This window comes from Neofelis nebulosa, chromosome 15, assembly GCF_028018385.1.
Source record: "Neofelis nebulosa isolate mNeoNeb1 chromosome 15, mNeoNeb1.pri, whole genome shotgun sequence".
Lineage (NCBI taxonomy): Eukaryota > Metazoa > Chordata > Mammalia > Carnivora > Felidae > Neofelis > Neofelis nebulosa.
In genome coordinates, this window is record NC_080796.1 from 62,302,504 (window position 1) to 62,324,857 (window position 22,354).

Here is a 22,354-nt window from a genome sequence, read left to right on the forward strand (position 1 = left end):
TGGCATTCAGCACGAAGAACAATTCAGAACTTCCATGCAGCTTTGGAAACTAACCCTCAGAGTGCTGATTCATAGAAGATCGGCATTCTGCGGTGAGGTGGGTTCCAGAACCTTCCTCAGCTGTGTCCCATTGGCCACTTACTTGGTGATCTGCAGTTGGACATAGCTGGCCTGCTGATCTGCCTTGAGCAAACTGTGCCACTGGGCAGACGGAAACCTCTGTGGCACTAAGTGGGTGATTGTGTGGGATCGGGGGGCCCCTTCCCATGCACTTGGCTGTCCCCACAGAGATGAGTGGCACAGTGATGATGCCTGCCACGGTGGAGACACCTCAAAGGAAGAAGTTCTAGAACAGATTCACGTCTGTATTCACCCAAGCAAAGTTTAGGAACTTTGTTCATGATCTGTGAATGTAGGGGATTTGATGAAATATATGCCAAGTGGCTTTCTGATTTTAAGATTCTGTCCTCTGCAATATCATTTAACAAATGAATGCACAGGCTTGCCAAATCAGATTTCAAATCCATCTCAGCGTACCTGAAATGAGGAATCAAGTCACATAAGTAGGGGTATTTGAAGAAAGGTGGAATGATTGTAAAATTCGCACACACACACAAAGCCTCAGGGTGTAAGAAATAAGACAATGGCGTCTGTAAAACAGTTTGTATGGAAAAGACCCAAGACTTGTAATTTATTATGCATTAAAAACACACAGAAAATATGAGTGCAAATGTTAAAAAAAAAAAAAAGAGCAAGGATAACTTATTGTTGGGATGCATTAATAAAAATGTAACTCCCACAGTAAGGGAGGTGATAGGTCTCCTCTGTTCTGCCTTGGGGATTATGTTCAGATTGAAGGATAGGAGTTTAAGATTGGAACAAAGAGGAAACATCCACGAAAGTAAAAGGCTTTCGTGAAAAATAATGAAAGGAAGTGAGGATGTTTGCTTGGAAAAGGAAAGAAATACGGGCGGGGAGACTTCAGAACCGGCTTCAAAATTTCTGAGCACAGTCAAGCAGAAAGGAAGTAAATCATCTCGTGTAGCAGAACTGGATCCTCCGGGAAGGGCTGTGAGCACGCAGATCTCAGCCCGGCACAGGGGAGAGATTTGAGGCAACTGGAGCCACCGGAGGTCGTAGGAGGCCATCTGCCTGACGTTTGGGTTCTCTGTCACCGAGGAGTTCTGGAAGCTACGGTCCGGTCTCATCTTGGAGAGAACACTGCAGTAAGAGGAATTAGGTACCAACAACACCGAGAGAGGCCCTGACAGGCGCCAGACTTGCACTTCATGTCTAAGTGCAGTGAAGAGTTGCAGAGAGGTAGAGTGTTGGCCGTATTTGTTTTCCTTCTCCCAAACTGGATAATCCAGACCATCCATTCCTCTTTATATTTACTCACTCCCAAGCCATGAATTTAATACGTTCGTACTAATAGCCCATGTTACTTGGTGAAGTTGGTAACTAGCTTGCAATCCTAGCAGGGTGTGCCTCGCGGCTGATTAGCTCAGCTTCAGGGCAGAGCAGTAACAGATCAGCACAGCGCCCCAAAGTAATTAGGCAATCGCCTGGCAGAGAGGTTCGGCCACAAGCAAGAAGCTTACAGCAAACACAGACAGAAGCTCGCGGAACCAGACATGCTTTGGCCATGATATGCATCCCTGCCATACTTTTAGAAAGACCAGAGAAAGGTTTTCAGCCTAGGAAAGAGCCACTGCACCCATTAACCATGTTGGAAATCCACGCTAAGCATTATAGAGCTGCAGGGGAAAGTGCGGTAGTTTCTGGAAAGGGGGATGTTGAAGTTTGGGGATAAGAAGGCTCTCTTTGCAGGGATGGACAAGAATGCCTAAGATTGTGCATTTTAATCCATATTTTGTCAACGTTTGGTGTAATCCTGGAAAGATTTTGCTCCTCGGTTTCTCAGTCTGTAAAAAGAGATTAAAAGCGTGCCTCTGATCCATGAAGAGATTAAGGTTGACCTACTAAATTTCCAAGTTTAATTTGTTAGTGAAGTCAGCCCATACTGCCTTTTTTTCCCCAGTTGCCCCTGTTGGGAGCAGTTGCTGAATTCTAGAATAGCTGTATGGATAACTATGTGGTGGGGTCACTGGCTTCTCTAAGCGCCATTAAGGAACCAAAATCATGACTATTTTGCCCCCTAGATATCCTAGGGAGAATAAAAAGCACACATTGAAGAGAAGAAAGCAAGAGCAGAGAGAGAAAATGGAGCAAAGGAAGGAGAGGAGGTAAGAATGGAGAGAGAGAGAGAGGAGGAAGGAAGGAAGGAAGGAAGGAAGGAAGGAAGGAAGGAAGGAAGGAAGGAAGGAAGGAAGGAACCCAAACCAAGAGAGCTCTATATGCTTTAAAGAATGAGGCAGTGGCAGAGAAGAGCGCCACCAACGCCCGTTGCAACCATGAGGGCAGCCTGCCATTGTGAGGTCACTCGAAAAGGAGATGCTGCATTCACGGGATGCCTGCCCACAGAGGAGTGTCCAGGAGCCCTCGCCACACTCTGTGATACTTCTCTGTCACCCACTGGCCTCTCGGCAGCGCCGCTTGGCCCGCCCCTTTCCATAGGCATGGATTTTACCGCTAACGCCCAGCAGGCCCTACACGCGTCTCCGACGTAGCCCTGACCGTGATGGTTGAGAAGCGTGGAGGGATTGAAACGGGAGAGGCGGTTCCACGTAGGCGGGGTTTTGGGAGCCTGATGGAAGCTGGGGAGCAGACGCTAGAAACCCGGTGTCTGCCACAGTTCAAGAAAACCCACCACCGTGGGCCGGCACCACTGTGATCTTAACCGCTTTTGCCCTGTGCGGGAAGGGGCCCGAACACTCGGGCTGACGGTGCGCACGGTCTCAAATAGCAGTGAGGCGGAGGCCAAGTCACGTAAGCCGATGCTGACACAATTAGCCTCGCAGATGCCAACAGCATGTCGAGTGAGACACTGTCCCCGTCTTGGAGACGCCCCCCCCCCCCCCCCCCCCTTAAATGGCAGATGCTTTGGTGCTGTGTTACATTTAATAGGACGGATGGCCGGGAGAGAAAATCAGAAACCACCGCTGATGCGCTGTTTATTTGTCAGTCGTTTTGTGTTAAATTGCTGTGACTTGAATGTCAGCAGCGTTTGGGATGTGGTAGTGAAATAAAATCCATAGCCGGTGTGCCAAGACAAATCTCAGAAAACCCCAGAACGCAATTGTCTTGGTTTCTTGCTGGCTGTGTCTGTGCACACGCAAATAGGAGCCAGTTTACTGCCCTCCAACCATTCAGTGGGTCGCTTGTCTTGCCGCGCTCCCGGGGATGTCTAGTGAACCCCAAACTGCTTCCCTCAGAGCTGGGGGGTGTCAGGAATGAGGGGCTGCTATGCTCATTAAGCATGTCGGGAGTCCGGGCCAGTTACTGCAGACCTGCAGGAAAAGTGGTCATTTCTGGAGAGGGAGGTGAGGAGTTAGTTGTGTTCACTCGAGGAGCTTGGGGTAAGGGTAGTGGGGCTGCGGCCCCCAGGCACAGCTCTACGGGGTCCATAAGATCCTGGGCAATACCGGTATTAGCAAAGAGCGTCTCATAGGGAAACATTCACACCGAGCAGGCCCCCAGGATCTCCAAATCAGGGACATTCTTTTAAGGAGTATCAGTGAAAATATTTGATCTTGCATTGAACTTTCTTGACCTTTAAGGCGAGGTCGAGCTGATCTCTAGTGGGAAGGGAGCGACTTTCTGCTCCAATGCCCGTGTGGGTATTTCTGCCCAGGGTAGTATTCATGCCTTCCCGGCAAGGGACTCCTTTGCACAAAAGGCAGGCATCATAATGAAAAGCCAGTGATATTGACTGAATGGCCAGGCTCACCTTGACCTTAGCCAAGAGCTATTTCACTCCCCTTGTTTTTAATTTCTCTACCTGTGAAATGGGGATTAAAAACACCCTCTGAGGGGCACCTGGGTGGCTCAGTCAGCTGAGCATCCAACTCTTAATTTCGGCTCAGGTCATGATCTCACAGTTGTGAGACAGAGCCCCGTGTCTGGCTCCATGCCGAGCGTGGAGCCTGCTTAAGATTCTGTCTCTCTGCGCCCCAGCCCCCCCCCCCCCCCGCCGCCACTCTGTATGCATGTGCACACGCACCCTCCTTCTAAAAAAAAATCAAAATAAAAAAAAATAAACTAAGCACCCTCTGAGCAGAAATGAAGTATATAAAGCTATTATAAAATGGGAAGGGTCATGAAACAGAATTCTGAGGCTATCGTGAGACCAGGCCATTCTTCTTAGGGTGTGGATGGTGATGGACATATTTTATTCATCCCTGGCTAGTTCATGACACTGAGTAACAAGTAGGGAAGGCCGGCCAACTTTTAGTGGTTGGACCATAGTCTAGGGCAGATGCTCCCAGACCTGAATGTAAAACAGAACCATCTGAAATGATGGTGGGTCTGGTGGATAGAGCCAGACAGCGATAATAATAAATCCCCCGCCAACCCAGGTAATTCTGACTCAGGCGGTGAGTGACGATCATCTAATGCAGAATTTAGGGAAGGAAAACAATTTTTGGAGGTTTCATGCATGGAGAACATGAACACGAGAATGATGTGATGGCAGAGCGGCAGGTGACCTGGGTGGCCATCTAGTTCAACCTGCCACCGGACCCAAGACACCCTGCTGCATCTTTCAGCTTGCAACCAAATGGATTCTTCCAGTGAGGTGAGAGCTCCCAACCCAGAAGGACAGTGAATTTTTTAAAACCTGTTCTAAATTATTAGAAAACTTGTATGTTGAGCCAAACTATGACCTCCCTGCCCTTTTGGAGAGTAAGAACTTCCCATGTGCAAGCCCCTGAGATACTTGGAATCTTTCTGGTGTCTCTAAGTTGAATTTTCTTCAAGCTCAGTATTATCAGTTCCTTTTTAAGGGATTGGGCTCTCGCTCCTGTCTCTGAGAATCGTCTGAGGAGCTGAGAAAAGTCACTCCGAGTCCAATTAATTAAACAGTCTTTGGGGCCGGGTCCCAGGCATTCTTCTTTTCAAAGTTCTTTAGTTTGAAATGTGTAGTCAAGGTAGACAATTAGTGCAAACTATGGGGGAATTTTATTTTTCTATAATAAGAGCCTCAAAATCTCATGTTGCTGCAATTGTGTCTTTTCTCCATCCTACTCTTTTTTTCTGTCATGCCTGACCAAAAATATAGATGCTCCAAATAAATAACTTTTCTTCTTAAGAAAGTCTAAATGTTCCTTTTTCCTTTAAAAAAATCATTCTAAATTATTTATTGAACTACTACATTCTATGTACTTTCCTAGATACTTCGGATATTTCATTGTACGAAACAAAGATCAGTCTATGGAGTTTATATTCTCCAGGAATATAAATGGACAATTTATGGAAATGAACAATTAAAAAAAAACCCAATAGACTCATTGGGGCGCCTGGGTGGCTCAGTCATTTAAGCGACCTACCTCGGCTCAGGTCATGATCTTGTGGTTCGAGAGTTCGAGCCCCCCCCCACCCCCACCCCCGTCGGGTTCTGTGCTGACAGCTCAGAGCCTGGAGCCGGCTTGGAATTCTGTGTCTCCCTCTCTCTCTGCCCCCCGCCCCCCCCCCCCGGCTCATGTTCTGTCTGTCTCTCTCAGAAATAAATAAAACATTGAAAAAATAAATAATAAATAATAGACCAATTAACTAATATTTTTAATTTTAGAAGTATGTTGGGAGATGATCAGTGCTTTCAAAAAATTTTTAAAAATCTACCTTAGGTGCTCCTTTGTCTTTCTGTGTGGATCTCTCTTCCCCTGTCCTTCATTTCAGTGGTTCTTAGACTTTAGGGAACACAAGCGTCGCCCAGGGAGATTGATGAATTGCGGGTGCCACTACCCCATGCCCACGCTTTGAAAACTGAGACTCCACACCCACTAACCATCAGGGGCCTGGACTGCTCTCTAGGCCTCTTGCAGCCTTTTCTCTGAGGGGGAGACTCGCTTGTATTTAAGGTTCAGGTAATTGGCGAAGGCCTGGGGCAAGAAGACAAAACTAGTTGGAAATGAAAACAGCTGGGTGAGTGAGGCATTGCCTCCCTAAAGGCTGAGCTCTGGACATTCTTGGGGGTATTTCTTTCAGGCCCCAAATCCACATTCTTTGTCAGAGCTCGTCACATGCTGGTGATGTTCGAAAACCTTCCTCAGATTTTGGTTTTTGCTCACCTTTCTCTTTTTTTAATTTTTTAGCTTTTCTTTTTTAGTACTCTTGTTATGAGCATCGTGGACTAGCTTGAGGCAGAGAAGTCTGATGAGAAGAAAGATTCTCTTGTCACCTTTCTGATGTCAGGGTTCAGTAAATCAGGTGGAATACGGAAGGCTGGTGGAGGAGAGTCCGAGGGAACTCTGGATGACTCCGGTAGAGTCCTTGACCAAATGCCAGTACACTCAGCGCCTTCTGCTTCTTCCCTTCTCTTCTCGGTGTTAGTCTCCCTGCGCTTATTCAGGGAAGGCCCAATGGCCGCTTGACAGCTTTGCTGCAGAATGGGAAAGGGGACAGGAAGGGACCTTTCTGAGGTGACATCAGTGCAGGACCAGTGCTCAAATGTTCCATCTACTTACTCTCGTAATCCTGACCACACGGTTCGATGCGTGTGATCTAGGCAATTACTTAAATCGTATCGATGAAGAGACAGATTCAGAAAAGCCAAATAATGTCCTTGTTGCCATATGGCCTGCTCTGGATGACTTGGGATTAGAATTCAGATGGCCTTAAAGGTCCCTCATTGCATTAAGATGCCATATCTCTATTTCACTGTGGTGGGGCTAGCTGTAAAATGTGTGGGACACTCTTCAAAATGAAAATGTGGGGCCTCTTGTTTAGAAAGCAGGGAAGAGACACTATTGAAGGTTCTAAAATGTAAAACTTTTCCCTTTGTTCCATGCTCTCTCTCTCTCCTCTCTCCTGACCCGTTGTGGTGTTTTCATGTGCTCTTTCTTCTTCTTCTTTTTTTTTTTTTTTTTTTTAACTTTTTTAAGGGTTTATTTATTTTTGAGAGAGAGATAGAGCACAAGCAGGGGAGGGGCAGGGAGAGAGGGAGACACAAAATCCAAAACAGGCTCCAGGCTCCGAGCTGTCAGCACAGAGCCCAATGCAGGGCGCAAACCCACAAACCATGAGACTGTGACCTGAGCCGAAGTCCGATGCGTAACAGACCGAGCCACCCAGGTGCCCCTCATGTGCTCTTTTTTTAAAAAATGTTTATTTACTTTTGAGAGAGAGAGAGAGACAGAGACAGAGCACGAGCAGGGGAGGGGCAGAGAGAGAGGGAGACACAGAATCCGAAGCAGGTTCTAGGCTCTGAGCTATCAGCACAGAGCCCAACGCAGGGCTCGAACTCACAAACCGCAAGATCATGACCTGAGCCGAAGTTGGACGCTTCACCGACTGAGCCATCCAGGCACCCCTCCATGTGCTTTTTGATGTCGTGTATTCCCTTGGTATGTGCTCCCAGAGTGGGAGCAGGCTCATAGGCACTGGGGGCCCTGTCCACTACCCTGGTGCTGGGCAGCTGGGTTCCCCCTGCCTCCAGCTACCAGGCTGATGCCACACTGAACCTGGCATCTCCCTTCCTATGGGACCACCACTTCGACCCATAAGATTGCAAACTCTGTGATGTGCTTGGTACCCGGATCAAGAGTGGGCCAGAGTTGCCCTCTGAATGCTCTGCAACACTGCCAGCCTCGGGTGGGGGCAGCCTGGCAGCTGCCCTGAGATAGTTTGGTTATGTGTACATGACCCTGACTCTCCCAGGTGAGGCTGGGGGGCACCAGAGGGTGAGTGGTAGGAGGCCAAAGACCAATCTTAGGGAAGCCTGCAGGTCATGGGAGGTGGGATAGCTTATGGGCCGAAGTTTTATGTCCCCTGCCCCTGTTTCATTATCCCATCAGACTTAACTTCTAAAACTGACATTCAAAGATGAAATTATTAAGGATTTCACGATGGTGAGCATAGAGCATTAAACTTCAGTGTCAGGCTTTTCTGAGCATGGGGCCTCTGTGTAACTGTACTGGTCCCATATCCATGAAGCCAGCCCTGGGCTGTGGAGAACCAAAGAATCGCAAGTAAATGTTCCTGAACTTGAAGTGGTTACTTACGGAGAAGATAATATACAACAAGCTAATAATGAATCATTTGGAACAGATAACAAGTCAATGTACAATGCTTATAAAAAGCAGCTTGTGATGAAGTGCTAGAATTAGGCTTTCTGTGCACTGTTACTTTGTAAATTAATAGCTAGTTAGATTTCCTCATTTTTTTTTTCCCCTCTGTCCATTCCGCAAGATTTGTTTCGGTAAGGATGTGTGGCCAGGGTTGAGGTGAGGGGAACACCACTCGCTTGATGTCATTCTGGAATCTCCCATGCGTAAGATTTTCCCTGAGAGGCAGGCACACAGGAGAGCCCGGGGGGAGGGGCAGAATCAGCCTGGTGGTCTGATCCAAAGGGTTGCAGGAAAATCGATTTGATTGAACCAAAAAAAAAAAAAAAAAAAATAGTGGGTCAGAAATTGAGAGGGAAGAGCCAAGCAGGATGTGAGTGTGGGTAAGTTGGCAAGGGTCAAGCCCAAGTACCTGACCACCTGGCGATGGAATAGGAACTGGGATTGGAATTACAGAGGACTTTGGGGAGAACTCCCATTCCAAAGGGGGAAATGAGTTCTTGGAGAATGCAGAGGAAAAAGCTCCATCCCTCCAAGGCTAAGTGGGTGGATCAGGGCTGTACAAGCCATTAAATACCTACCCTGTCGCTCTGCGCCCTGAGCCCGGGGAGCGAGCCTGCTGCCTCCCGGCGGGCGTAGATGGGCCACTGTCTGTTCTCCCCACACCACGCATCCAAAAGCTTTTATGAGGTAAGGGTAGGTTCACAGACGAGGCCGGAGCAATTTGCTGTGCCTTTTTTTTTTTTTTTTTTCAATTGTAGAAACATATGCCAAGTCATTCAAGTTCCTCCGTCGGGCAGGGGGCTGGTGACCCATAGCAGATGACAGCAGGGGACAGCTGCAGGCGGCCCTTGGAAGCGGTAGTCAGTTCTTTGGTCAACAATCTTTACCGAATGATCTCGTGCTCTCATGCGCTGGAGCAGGGGGTGTGGGGGAGGCTGCTGCTTCCTCCTGGCCTGGTCCCTTCACTGTGGTGACAAGAGCAAAGCAGACTCGTTGGTGGGGGCTGCTGAGCCGTCATGTCACCTGGTGCATTGACTCCTTCTCCTTCTCAATCAAGCACCAAAAAAACAAAACAAAACAAAACAAAACAAAACAAAAAACACTCAGATTGGTATTACCAGGGAGTTGGAACACAAACAACTGGTTTTAATAGCCAGAGGAGAGGAAGGCTGTTTGCCAACGTATAGGGAGCAGAGAACAGCTGCACTTAACTAATCAAGCTACCCCTGTAAATATTTGCAAACGCCCCTTCAAAGCTCAAAAGCCTAGGACAGGATCATTGGACGATTTGCTTAGAAGAAGAAGAAACAAAATTGACCTCATGGTCCAAAGCAGCCATAAAAAGAAAGAGTGAGTTTGGGCAGAAGACCAGAAAGGGAAGAAAGTGGTTCAAAGTTTAATAAACACAAAAGAGAATAAAAATAAATCTCAAGAGCACTTATTTACAAACTTGATGGAAGGATAAGATTGGGGCGGGTGGGTGTGAAAGATGGGCGGTTGGGGAAGGAGAGCTGGCCTGTGGGGTTCCACTGAGTGGGGGCGGGGGGGGGGCGGGGAGAACACCCAGGACGTTTATTCTTCCTAATGACAGGAAATGCGCTGAATTAGTTTTGCTCTTTCAGGATGCTCTTTCAAAGCATGTTTGAAGCTTCTGCTGTCTAACGGGAAGGCAGAATGCAGCCACTAGGCCTGTGGAAGGTTCTGGCCAAACTAGAGGGTGTAGAAAGCCAGAGAGCCTGGCTCCAGCCTCGCCCCAGCTTCTCTGCCTGGGCATCTGGCCGGTTTTCAGCTGAGCTGGTCAGGCCAGTACCAGCTTGTCCAGTCACCTGGGGTGGGCATGCTCCAGAGGAGAGAAAGATCGATTTCTTCCCAGCAGCTACCTTTTCAAATTGCAGTGCTAGGGGGCTCCAAAATCCTGGCTGCCTGGACGAATGTTTGTCTGCCTGAAAACCATCCACCAGCTAACTCACGGTAGTGATGCAGCGGGCCATCACTGGGTCTGCATGAATACTTCCTTTTCTCTGACACCGGGATGCTTTAGATTTTTGGGGTTTTTATTTTGTTTGTTTGTTTGTTTCTGAGGCTCCTGGCTCATGAGCTACAAAGCTTCAATTCACATAGGCGTGTGTGAAGCAGTCATCGGGCAGAACGTGGCTTGGAGTCCACTGCCTCCCCATGAACAGCTTTCTGAGAGTCACAGGACGTGGGGAAGGGCATGGGGGAAAGCCCCCTTGAGGGAAAAAAGTGCTGGGCTCTTAAGATCAGCAAATGTCGATGTGTTCCTAGCATTTTTTTTTCCCCAGTGTAATCGTCAGGGCACGGATTTCCCAAGAAATCACGAAAGGTATTTATTTCTATTTTAAGACTGGCAAGACGGCTCATTTATTTAATAAGAAGTTAGTCTTGCCAGTAGCCAGATGCCTGAGACTTTCAAGACTCCCATTGATGACCAACTATACAAACAGTGGGTAGTTGGTGAATTCCATGTGTGCAGGGCCCTGCCCTAGGTATGTGGAATAGGGAAGACCTGACAAGTATGGTCTCTGCCCTCAAGATTCTTAAAATTTCCTGGGGGGAAGCAAAATAAACAAACATAACACAGAAGTAATAAAAGCACTTGTAAAAAGCCATAAACAACTGTGAATTATTATGTTGTAATGAAGCTACATAGTTGAGAAGTAGGGTAGAAAGTAATGGAGCTACAAGATTTGGACGGAGCATTCCGGAATAATGAGAGAACGTTTGCAGAAGGTTATAGAAGAGGATCGTAGAGACATCTGTAACACGTGGGCTGCCCAGTGTACGTGATCAATAAATGGGTGCTGGGTGTGAAACACGTGAAGAGAATTAGGACCTCCGTTGGGCTTGTTGGTGCGGCCCAGTGGCGCATTCAAAGGCAACGGCAGATTACTCCAAAACAGTAGTGAAAACTCTAGCAACCCATGAACTTGAAATTGTTGTGTGCCATTAGCATCTTTGTGGTTTCCATGGCTCAGAAGAGAACGAAGTGGGGCCGATTCTTTCTCTTCATTAGCCGGGATTCCCTCCCACCAACGGACGTTGTGTTCAGTGAAGAATTTCAAGATTGGACCTGATACAGCCAATCTGGGGGGTTAGTTTTTGTGAATTCAGTTTTTCTCACCCTGACTTAACTAGAGGGTGCATTTGGTCATATGTGTGGGAAAAACCAAAATATTGAAGACAGAAAAGAGGCAATACATGAACCTGGATAGAGTAGAGTATTTGGATGCCAAAACTTCAAGGAAAAAAAAAAGAAATACACGGGCAAACTGCTGGCCATTAGGAGCTATTTTCTTGGCACGTCTGATTACAGCGTATGCAAGCCCAACAGCTCTCTCCAGGCATCAACTGTCAAGATCTTGATCCAGTTCAGAACCATCTAGGATTTTCCACTGTGCTGTCAACTTTCAAAGGATAGGGTTAACTGCATGCCCTCAAATGGAGTTGGAAGTGGTTTGTTAATCTCTATTAATCTGCTGCCCCTGTAACCAGATGCACATGTTTATTTATTTTTTTTTTTCTGGTTAAATTGTTAATGGTATTAAATTGGCCATTGGAAACTAAATGGTTCTTGTAGATATATCCCTTATGTTTTCTTGAGACTATCTCATGCTGCACAGTCTTTTTGAGAGAACAATGGATTTTATCATTTTCAATGATCGCCCTAACTTTTTACAGATGCCATCCCGCCCACTTTCTACAGACCTTACTTCAGAATTGTCCGATTTGACGTCTCAGCGATGGAGAAGAATGCATCCAATTTGGTGAAAGCGGAGTTCAGAGTCTTTCGTTTACAGAACCCGAAGGCCAGAGTGCCCGAACAAAGGATCGAACTGTATCAGGTAACTTTTGTGGGGGATGTTTTGGTGGAAAATCAGTTTGAAGTCTTGGTCATAGATTTTCTGAGCTGATATCAACCCTCTGTACATGCACAATCCTGACAGAGGCTCTCATTTGCTATTACTCTGCCAGTGGCAGCTCATTCCACAGTCAGTCTGGAAGGAAGAACTTTTGGAAGGAAGTGATGGAGGTCTGAGCACACTTCTTCAATGGCACAAATGGCTGGAGTACCCACCCTTGGGAGGGATGGCGTCCAGAAGTCCACCCCTCAGTCTGGAAAGTCAGACAATGTAGATTCAATTCCACCCCAAGGGAAGAAGTTAGCTGGCATTCCTTTTCTTTTTTCCTTCCTTCCTTTCTTCCTTTCTTCCTTTCTTTCTTTCTTTCTTTCTTTCTTTCTTTCTTTCTTTCTTTCTTTCTTTCTTTCTTTCTTTCTCTCTCTCTCTCTCTCTCTCTCTTTCTTTCTTTCTTTCTTTCTCTCATGTTTGTTTATTTATTTATTTTGAGAGGGAGAGAGAAGAGCACGAGAGGGGGAAGGGCAGAGAGAGAACCCCAAGCAGGCTCTGTGCTGTCAGTGCAGAGTCTGATGTGGGCTGGAGCTTATCAACCGTGAGATCATGACCTGAGAGGAAACCAAGAGTTGGATGCTCAACCCATGGAGCCACTCAGGTGCCCCCTTCTTTTTCTCATCCTATGGATATCGTTTTCTCCTTTTTTTTCCTTTTCCCTCCTTCCTATTATCGTCTCTCTTCCTGTAGTTTTTCACTTCCTTTTCTTCCTCTCTTTGCTGTCTCCTGCCTCTTCACTAACCTCGTTCTGTCTCCTTTCCTTTTCTGATTCTACCCACTCTCTCCAGTGCATCCCTGTCCCCATTCTCTGTCTGCCCCTCACCTGCATTATTTCAGGCCACTCTGACATCTCTCATTCCCTTAAGTACAGTTGCTGGACAGCTGTGTTAAAAGATGTTGTTGATGATGATGATGATGATGATGATGGAGAAGTGCCAAGTCACTGACATTTCAGGTTCCTAAAAGCTTCTCAAGGGGATTGCAGGGCACTAGATCAGCATTATCTAGAAGCTGTGAGGGAAGCAGCATCTCAGGCCCCATCCCAGACTCACCAAACCAGAATGCACAAAATGTGGAGCAGAACCTACATGTTTCACAAGGCCTTTGGGTGATCCGTACATATTAAAGCACTGGTCTAAAAGCCCCGAGTCTGGGGATGGAGGCAGACCGGTGCCTGGGGAACTTACATGTGTCATTGTGTCATATGAACAGTGTGTGTAGAGAGCAGAGTTGGAGAGATTTCACCAGGGAGTGGACTCTAGAAAAGTGGGGCCTTGAGAAGTATCTGTTGAAACAGGATGAGGGACGATCATTCTTGACAGAGGACTGACCTGTGCAAAAACAGTCTTGAAGGGGCCTGTTGAGGGAACCGCATAGATGGTGCTCAGGAGAGGTGAGGAGAGACTCGAGGGAGGGGAAGCCAAAAAGTGTTCAGAACTGATAGGAGAACCATGACACTAAGGAGGAGGCCCGTACGACTCCATGGCTAATGAGAGGGCTTACTTGAGGAAAAGAAAGCAATCGCATCTGTATGCAGAAACCTCTAGTTGTTCTGGATTCTAAGCATTTGGAAACTTCAGTATTTGGATGAGAATCTTCTTTGTGTTTATTATGAAAATGGGGAATTACCATAGTAATAAATGTTGTGTATGAGATTGCAGAGAATATGGTTTTGTTAATTGTATTTATTTATTTTGAGAGAGAGAATGAGAGAGCACGTGAGTAGAGGATGGGCAGAGAGAGGAGAGAGAGAGAGAGAGAGAGAGAATCCCAAACAAGCTCCACACCATGCGGGGCTCAAACCCATGAACTGTGAGATCGTGACCTGAGCAGAAACCAAGAGTTAGATGCTTAACCGACTGAGCCACCCAGGCATCCCACAGACAATAAGTTTTAAAGTTTTGAAAAGAGTCTTCAAGTACTAGTTTACATGTGTGTTCATGAAAAATAATTCTTACTTCTTAAAATGAATCCGCAAGGACCTAGTTTTTGGACACCTTCAAATCTTAATGCATGTTCTGAGAGCACCGTGAGGGCAGCCATTGCTTCCTGTCCCCTAGAATAGTGTCAGAGTCAGCTTCCTGGGTACTGGAGCTCAACATGTTACAAGTATTGTCTCCATTAATACTCACAGTTATACTGTGAAGCTGGCATGATGAGGTGTTCTTTTCTTTTCCAGAAACTATTGAAATATAATTGCAATATAACATTAAATTAGCTTAAGGTGAACAACATAATGATTTGATGGACGTACATACTGCAAAGTGTTTCCCACCGTAAGTTGAGTTAACATCCATCATCTCACAAAGTTACACATTTTTCCCCCTGTGGTGAGCGCTTTTCAGATGTACTCTCTTACCAACTTTCAAATATACGACACGGCATTGTTAGCTATAGTCACCATGCTGTACATTAACCCCCCAGGACTTATCTATCTTATCACGAGAAGTTGGTGCCTTTTGACCCCACATTCACCCATTTAAGGTATTCTTTCTATTACTGTGCCCTTTCTCCTTTCCACAGGGAAAGACACTGAGTCACAGAGAAAGTAAGTCACTTGGCCAGGATCACACAGCCAGAAAGTGGCAGGGTGGCAATACCAATCCAACTGTGACTCCCAGATGCTCACTTCTCACCACACACTGTGCTTTCTCTCCGTCTGTGCCTCAGTATCAGCTCCAATAGAAGAACAATAAGAGAAAGTAGGCCAGCTAGAAGGTGGATTGATGTTTGGAAAGAAAGCAAAGACTGGTTCTCTGAAAAAGAAGTTAGATCAAGGATAGCCAGGTAGATTGCAAGGTGATTCCAAACAACAAAAACACGAATATGATTCCTTGTTCTCTTTTTTCTTCTTTTTCAATTAAGTCGCTCACACATGTCTCTTGGTAGGGACAATAGCATCATGGATTGTTCTCCCAGGCCCTGTTTCAATTGCCTGCCTTCAGTAAGCTAAAGGCAAGATCTCTTACATTTTGTTGCCTGTACCATAAGCTGTCATTCTTTGGCCCCTGGCCCGGTGCTCTGAGGAGTGGCCTCTAATAGTGGAATTACTGATCACTTGCCTTACTCACAGAGGCCATCTCACCTCCAGGAAGGGATGTGTCCCTTGAGGCTGGTAATTTAGAGGTCCTTAGTGATTTCTTAGAGGATGTGTACCTTCTTAGAGTTACTGCAGCACCTGCTGCCCCCATCCCATGGGCCATAAGATCCACAGATTGGAGTCCTCAGGTGGAAAAGGTACAGCCAAAGACTGAAGCATGTTTTATGAAGAGGGGGAGTGTGGGCGGGTTCACTGTCACTGAACACAGGAACCTGGAAGGAGATAATTTTAGGGGAAAAGTGAAGAAGAAAACAACTCCTTATCTATCTGGAATTCAGCGGGGCAGCAATCTAACCTCCTGAAACACAGCCAAGGTCTAGGAAGTAAGTCAGAGATTCCTGAACACCCTAACAGAAGACACAAAATACATAGACAGCTGAGTTACCAGAAAGGCAGTCTTTGGCCCTTTATTCACTTGTGACCAGATGGTTATCTCTAGAACCACAGGAAATTAGAAGCACTGAATTAGAAGGGGAGGGCTGGAGGGAGATTCTCTGACGGGAGCATATGATGCTTTAGACTCGAGATTTTTGCCCATGCACCTTGGTGATGCTAGCCCAGAAAGTCAGGTCACAGAATGAATGCAATGCTTGTTGCGGACACTTTCTCTAAATCTTACCCTGTTTAGAACTCACCCAGCCGGTCCTTATACCTGTGGCATCCCCCCTGGCCTTCTGACGTCTACTGTGGTGTCTTTATCTGGAGTCCCATTTTTGGCTTGTTCTCCGACTTTCCACTTGCCTTTAGCAGCCATTTGGAGGCCTTTGCAGCCTTCAGGAGTAAACTCCCTTTTCCAGCCCCAGTATGGAAATCGGTGCTTATGATAAGAGCCTTGAATCATGAAGGTGAAGCTAAATTATATTCAGGAAACTAAATACATGGCAGTAAAATTTCAGAGAGTTTAATGTCCAGAATTTTTGACATGTTATTTTGAGGGAAAAAAGGCTTGGTGCTTACATGGGAAGATATTTAGCTATTTGGAAAGCTCAACTCTTCAGAAGAACAAAGCCTCTAAAGTTTCTAGATGCCCTTTGATTACCGTATTAATTGACACATAATTGACATTCTGCTCCCTAGATGAAGAAGGGTGGGGTGACTGAATAAGTTCTCAGGCTGTTCAGATGGTTGAATGGATAATGTATTAGGATTCCTTAGGGCATTGGTTTTGTGCAGGGAGAGAATGTGTGTGTCTATGTGTGTGCACATGCAAGTTCCTGTGTGTGCACAGGCACTCCCCCAACTATGAAAGTCCTGCAGCGGGGAGCTTTTGCAAGGACTCCCACAGTCCTTTTCTGGAGATTCTGATTCTCCTTGGAGAAAAAAAAAAAAAAAAAAAAAAAAGAACTGCTTCTGGACAGATGTGGTTTGAAAAGGCTCTCATAGTTATTTGGATATGATCATTCTCCACTGGGAATCACAGATTTCAGGAAGGGTTTTGGGGTCATTCTGTATCATAAAATGTGTATAGGTATTCTCTCTAGAGTCGGAATACTAGGCTAGAAGGGCCTAAGATAGCATTTCTGTGAGTTCAGAGCTTGACTTGTCCAGGGCTGTGCATCTGTTGATTCTCCTTGCCTGGGAGGGTGAGGACACCCGAGCTTCCGTGGAAGTCATATTTAGCTTGGCAAAGGATCTCGGAGTTGTCACTGCTCTCCTGTCTCTACAGAATAGTCTGCCAGAACTTTGATGAATGGTGGTAAAATAAAGCCTTACTGTCCTCCTGCTCTCTCTGACTTCTGTTGACAGACTCTACATAGCATATACTGTTGTGATCACTGTATGACTTCAAATATACACCAATATTAGAGGGAATAAAGAGATAAAGCCCTTTGATAGATGAAGAAAAAGAAAAGGAAAAAAAAAAGATAAAAACTGAACTTTTTCCAAATGGGAATGACCCTTACCATGTTTTTAAAGCTTTATGCCAAAGGCAGCCTTTATTGGAATATGATCAGATAAAGCCCCAGTGCTCTGGGAGTCCCTTCGAACCTACAATATTTAGAATAGCTCTCAGCTCATTTGGAAATTTGAACACATCTTTCTTTGATTAGCTTGCTCCTATATTTATGATTAAAATCATGCCCAGAGTTATGAGAGAGAGGAAAGAGAGGAGAGAAATATTCTTCACATTGAGTATCACCAACATGAGCCAGGGCACCCGCCATCTTGGACTGGGGTAAAGCCCCAATTTTACAAGTGAAGAAATGAGTCCCTGAGAAATTTATAACTTATTTAAGGGCATTCATGACTTCATGGCCCCATGGGACCACCAACCAATACTTAAGATAGCTATACTGACTTCAGAGGACCTTGGAGCTTTCAGATATTTCTAGCTTGCTCTCACTGACTCACACCCTTTTCACACTACTCATTTCAAACTTGACCACCTCTGGGATAATAAGACTTGTACCTTTGTGACTGTTTTGGCAATCCATTCGCTGAATGATAAGCTACCCCAAAATTTCATGGCCTCAAACAACAATTGGTTATTTGACACTATGTCTCAAAAGTACAGTCTTTCCACTAATAGAGATAGACCCAAGGTGCTCTTAAAACAAAAGCTGGAAGATCCAGAGAAATACCTCAGGACTCATTCCTTCCAAAAAGGGTGCTGTGAGAATTTGCGGGGGGGGGGGCAGCCTGATGTCTTGGGTGGTCTCCTTGGGTGGAGCCATCTATCGAAATCAAGAGATTCCTTTGAGCCCAACAATATTTATAGTAGGGAAATCTGAATAAACTGGATTGAGATCGGAGCAGGTTTGGGTAGTTGATATGCACAGCATTTTCTTTTATTCATGTTGGAACCCCTTTTATGGTGTTTCAATGTGTGCACTAACATCGTGGGATTCGATGACCACATCTGTGCTGTCTGTTCACCCTTTGTGAGGCAACACGGTGGAGTGTCCAGTGGCATGAACATTGTGACCCAAGTTTGTGTAATAATCCTGGTTTGCTTGGTATTTATTGTAAGAGTGAAATGAAGCAACGTTTCTAACTGCTAGATGGAGAGTGGGCACGCATCTATTAGTTTGCTCCCTTCCATGTCCTCTCTTAGATTTTGGCTTCAAAGTCTTTGATTCCTCTAAGCAGAAGAGCCGTCTACAGAATTATCAGCCAAAGACAGTTTCCAGATTATTTTTCAGACTAATTTGTTAGCTTCCGACCACTGACAAAATCACGCAGAGTAATTCTTTGGGAGACAGTGTGATGTACTAAGCTCATACCTCATAGCATCGGGAGAAAAATGTCACCTTTTCACATGGCCACCAGGTATGAGGCCACCAGGATTGGTGCCAGGTAGCTTGATAGAATACAATCTGCTGATGGGTCCCTGTTAGTCAGTAGAAGATAAACGTGCTGAGATGAAATGAGCTCAGTGGATTTCAGAGGAACCTTAGAGTTCCTGTCCGTGACCTTAGAAGAAGCAATGACACTCTTTCATAGGGAGGTAGAACATCCAGCTTCGGTCACCTTCGTCCTGACAAGAGGAAATTCCCCCCCTTTACAAAATAGTCTGTTAGAACTTTGACAAAGAAGAATACAGTAAAATCGGTCCTCCTGCTTTCTCTGACCTTCTTCTTTAATACTTGGATTTTATTTTTATTTTTAAGAAATATTTATTTTGAGAGGGAGGAAGGGGCAGAGAAAGAAGAGAGAGAATCCCAAGCAAGCACTGGGTGTCAGTGCAGAGCCCGACACAGGGCCTGACGCGGGGCTCAAACCCAGGAACCGTGAGTGAGATCGTAACCTAGGCGGAGATCAAGGGGAAGATGTTTAACCGACTGGGCCATGCAGGCGCTATGATATTAGGATTTTAATGCGTGGTTGAGTTTGAATTTAGACAATAACCAATTTGTCAAAGGTGATGAAATCACATTTTAGGAGATCACTTGCAAGGATATATAAAACAGTGGCTGAATCCTAAGTCATGTGTATCTGTTTACTTTTGGCTTTAAGCTATTCAGGAAATATTAAATGATTTTTCATATTTGGGGGTGAAAGGATGAATTGATGTTTGTGAAGTGAAATAAGTAAGCAAAAATTTCAGTAGGGAGGAGTGAATCACCAGCCACTTTTAATAAACATTTGATACATATAAAATCTCTGCCAAAGATTTTAAATTATGCCTACCCCTGGGGCGCCTGGGTGGCTCAGTCGGTTAAGCATCCGACTTCAGCTCAGGTCACGATCTCGCGGTCCGTGAGTTCGAGCCCCGCGTCGGGCTCTGGGCTGATGGCTCAGAGCCTGGGGCCTGCTTCTGATTCTGTGTCTCCCTCTCTATCTGCCCCTCCCCCATTCATGCTCTGTCTCTCTCTGTCTCAAAAATAAATAAAACGTTAAAAAAATTTTTTTTTTTTTAAATTATGCCTACCCCTGAGGCTTTACAATGCAAATTCAAGGTTGATGGTCAAGGCCTGCTTTTTAAGGGACTCTAATGCTTCAGAATGAAGGGTGAGGTTCCTATCATTGTGGGGAGCATAGCACTAATGGGGGTGAATAAAAATCCCCCCCTTTTCCTACCCCCAAACACATGCATGTGCGTGGGCACACACACACAGAGGTCGGTTTTCATTTCTCATGTAGCCCAAGGGTAAGTAAAATAAAAAGAGATCAGCCAAAAAAACTGACTGTTCAATTAGACTTGCAAAAAGTGCTACCAAAAAAAAAGAAAAAAAGTTATACTTTGCTCCTGTTGTACAGAATTTTACAGCATACGGTCCCCTTAATGCTGATCCTAACTTTGGTGCCACATTGGAGACACATACAGTAAAGTAACCCACTTAAAAAAGCCATGAGGTATGTATAATCAATACTTTGTTTGCACAAGGCTGTTAATATCTCAGGTTTTTTCAGACTGATCGAATGACATGCTTGCCTTGTCAGAAAATCGGATAGTTATCATTTGCATTGTTATGAAATTACCAAATGTCTGTTAACCTTGTGAGCAGACAGGACCCCAAAAGTGATGTGAATAGTAGTCGTTCCCCACTGTATTCAAAGAAATGTTGATAATCATGCAATAGTAATTAATAATTCCATGTTTGCTTTGTGTAATAGAACTCGGTAACAGTAATGATAATCATCACTAACACAGGCTTACTGTATGCTAGGCACTTTTTTAAGTGCTTTAAATGGAGTTGTTTAATCCTTATAATAACTCTATGAGGTGGGTTCTTATCTTTGCCTTATAAATGAGGAAACTGAGGCACAGAGAAGTTAAATAACTTGCCCAGGCCTTGCAGAGACCGTGTTTGAACCCAGGCAGGCTGGCCCCAGAGGCCATGCTCTGGACCACTTTACCATACAAGTAGGAACACTGAGGGCTCTGGACTTGGGCCTGTGTGGGTTCACGTCAATGAGACGATTTCCCCATCAGGAAAATGTGGGTAAAAAACACCTACTTGGCTGGGACTTTGGAAAGCAAAAAGACAACGCATGGAAACCCCTAGCACAAGGCAGGTCTACTCCGTGGCTGCTATCATTATTATTCCTATTGTTTCCAACGCACTGAGTTTGAAATTTTACAAGAAACAGTCTCTTAAATGTATGATCTGCTCAGAATCTCTTAAAAATGGAAACTCAGCCCGGCCTCTACTGCTGCAGGGTCAGGTTCTCAATGGCTGTCCCAGGAGTTTGCTTCAGAGCCTCCTGAAATACTATTTCCAACTCGTTCTGCTCATGGAGGTCTCATTCAGTTCCCGATGCGCAGCTCCACACGGGAGAGAAGAGAGTCTTTGCAGCCAGTGGGCCCCGGGTTCATCTTCCACCTCTGGTTATTAGCTTTTTGCTCTTACCAATTACTCGTGTTTCTGAGCCTGTTTTCCATCATAAAATGAAGATACTGGTGCTTGTCTAATGAGTTACCACGAGGAGGATCCATGGAAAGTGCCTGGCACGTTGGATGTGTGAGGGACGCGTTATTGCATGTCATCCAGAACATGGGTTGTATTTCCCCTAGAGATGGCTTGTGATTTTGTCAGTCATCTCTGGTTGGACGAGGTCTCCCCTGACCGATTTCCTGTTATCACTGGGGCAGTGCAGGGTTGTGGGGAGAAGGCATGGTTGCAGTGCCCCGCGTGTTTGCTGTATCGAAGCTCTAAGGGCACCAATGGCGGGCTGGGGCCATGATGTGTCTTGCTTTTCTTCTGAAGAAAGCTTTTTCGAAGAATGATTATGGAGTGGCTGACCCCGGGGCGGGTGTCTTTATTACCTCTTCCTGCTTCACCACCATATGAACAGGCATGATATATACTTCCTGGATTGATTTTAATAAGGCTCCAGTTTTTAAAAATATTGTTAATGTATGCCAACTTTTCTACAACCTCCACTGGAGTGAAGACTGTCCCAAAGGAGGACAGATGTTTATTTCTTGATAGCAAGTTTTCAGAATTGGTTTTGGAACTGCTGTTCTAGGGCTGTGCTCAGAGCCTACAGCTACATAACTGGGAATTCCTTCAATGGAAACAAATCCAAACTTCCGAGAAAGGTAGTGTTAATTTTTGAAAACTGCCAAAGTTCTGCTGAAGAGGAGGAGAGAAAGCAATGAATTTTCCTACATGATAACACTTTTCAAAAGGTAGATCTGAAATCCAGCTGCTTCTCAGACCATGCCTGCTGCTACTTAGCCTGTCTAAGCAGTTTTCGTCTCTTAACTTCTATAATGGCCTTCTGGCTGGTCTGGCCGTTCCCCACCCCCCACGACCCCCCCCCCCGGCCCCCTTAGAGCTTGTGTTTAGCACAGCAGTTATGAGTGATTCCTGTTAGGATGTTAGATCTAAATCCTGTGTTCAAAGACCGGCAATGGCTTCTCACCTCACTTGGCCTAGGAGCCAAAGTCCTTTCTGTGTCCGGACCTGTCCCAGCCTGACTTCCCTCACTCAGGCGCCTCCCCCATACTGGCCTCCTTGCTGTGCCTCAAACACCTGAGCTCACTCCCTCCTAAAGCCTATGGCCGCTGTGCTCTCCTCCCACACGCTTCTTCCTGCTCTCTTATTCACTTAGGTGCTTCCTTGGATGTCACCCACTTAGAGAGGCCTTCGTGATCACCCAAGCATCTCAGGGCCCCTCTTCCCAATACTTCCTACTTCGCCCTCCGCTGCACCCTGCTCCCTCCCTTCTCATTTAGCTGTGCTTGATCT

The 22,354-nt window shown here is 45.7% G+C and overlaps 1 protein-coding gene across 3 annotated transcripts in view; it reads left to right on the forward strand.

The window, feature by feature from the left end:
- TGFB2 (transforming growth factor beta 2) overlaps positions 1-22,354 on the forward strand; it is an 82,749-nt gene that overhangs the window by 38,434 nt on the left and 21,961 nt on the right. For all 3 annotated transcript variants that reach the window (XM_058701638.1, XM_058701637.1, XM_058701639.1), the window contains one exon: positions 11,886-12,049. In XM_058701638.1, the coding sequence (XP_058557621.1) occupies positions 11,886-12,049 (164 nt within the window). The remainder of the gene's footprint in view (positions 1-11,885; positions 12,050-22,354) is intronic.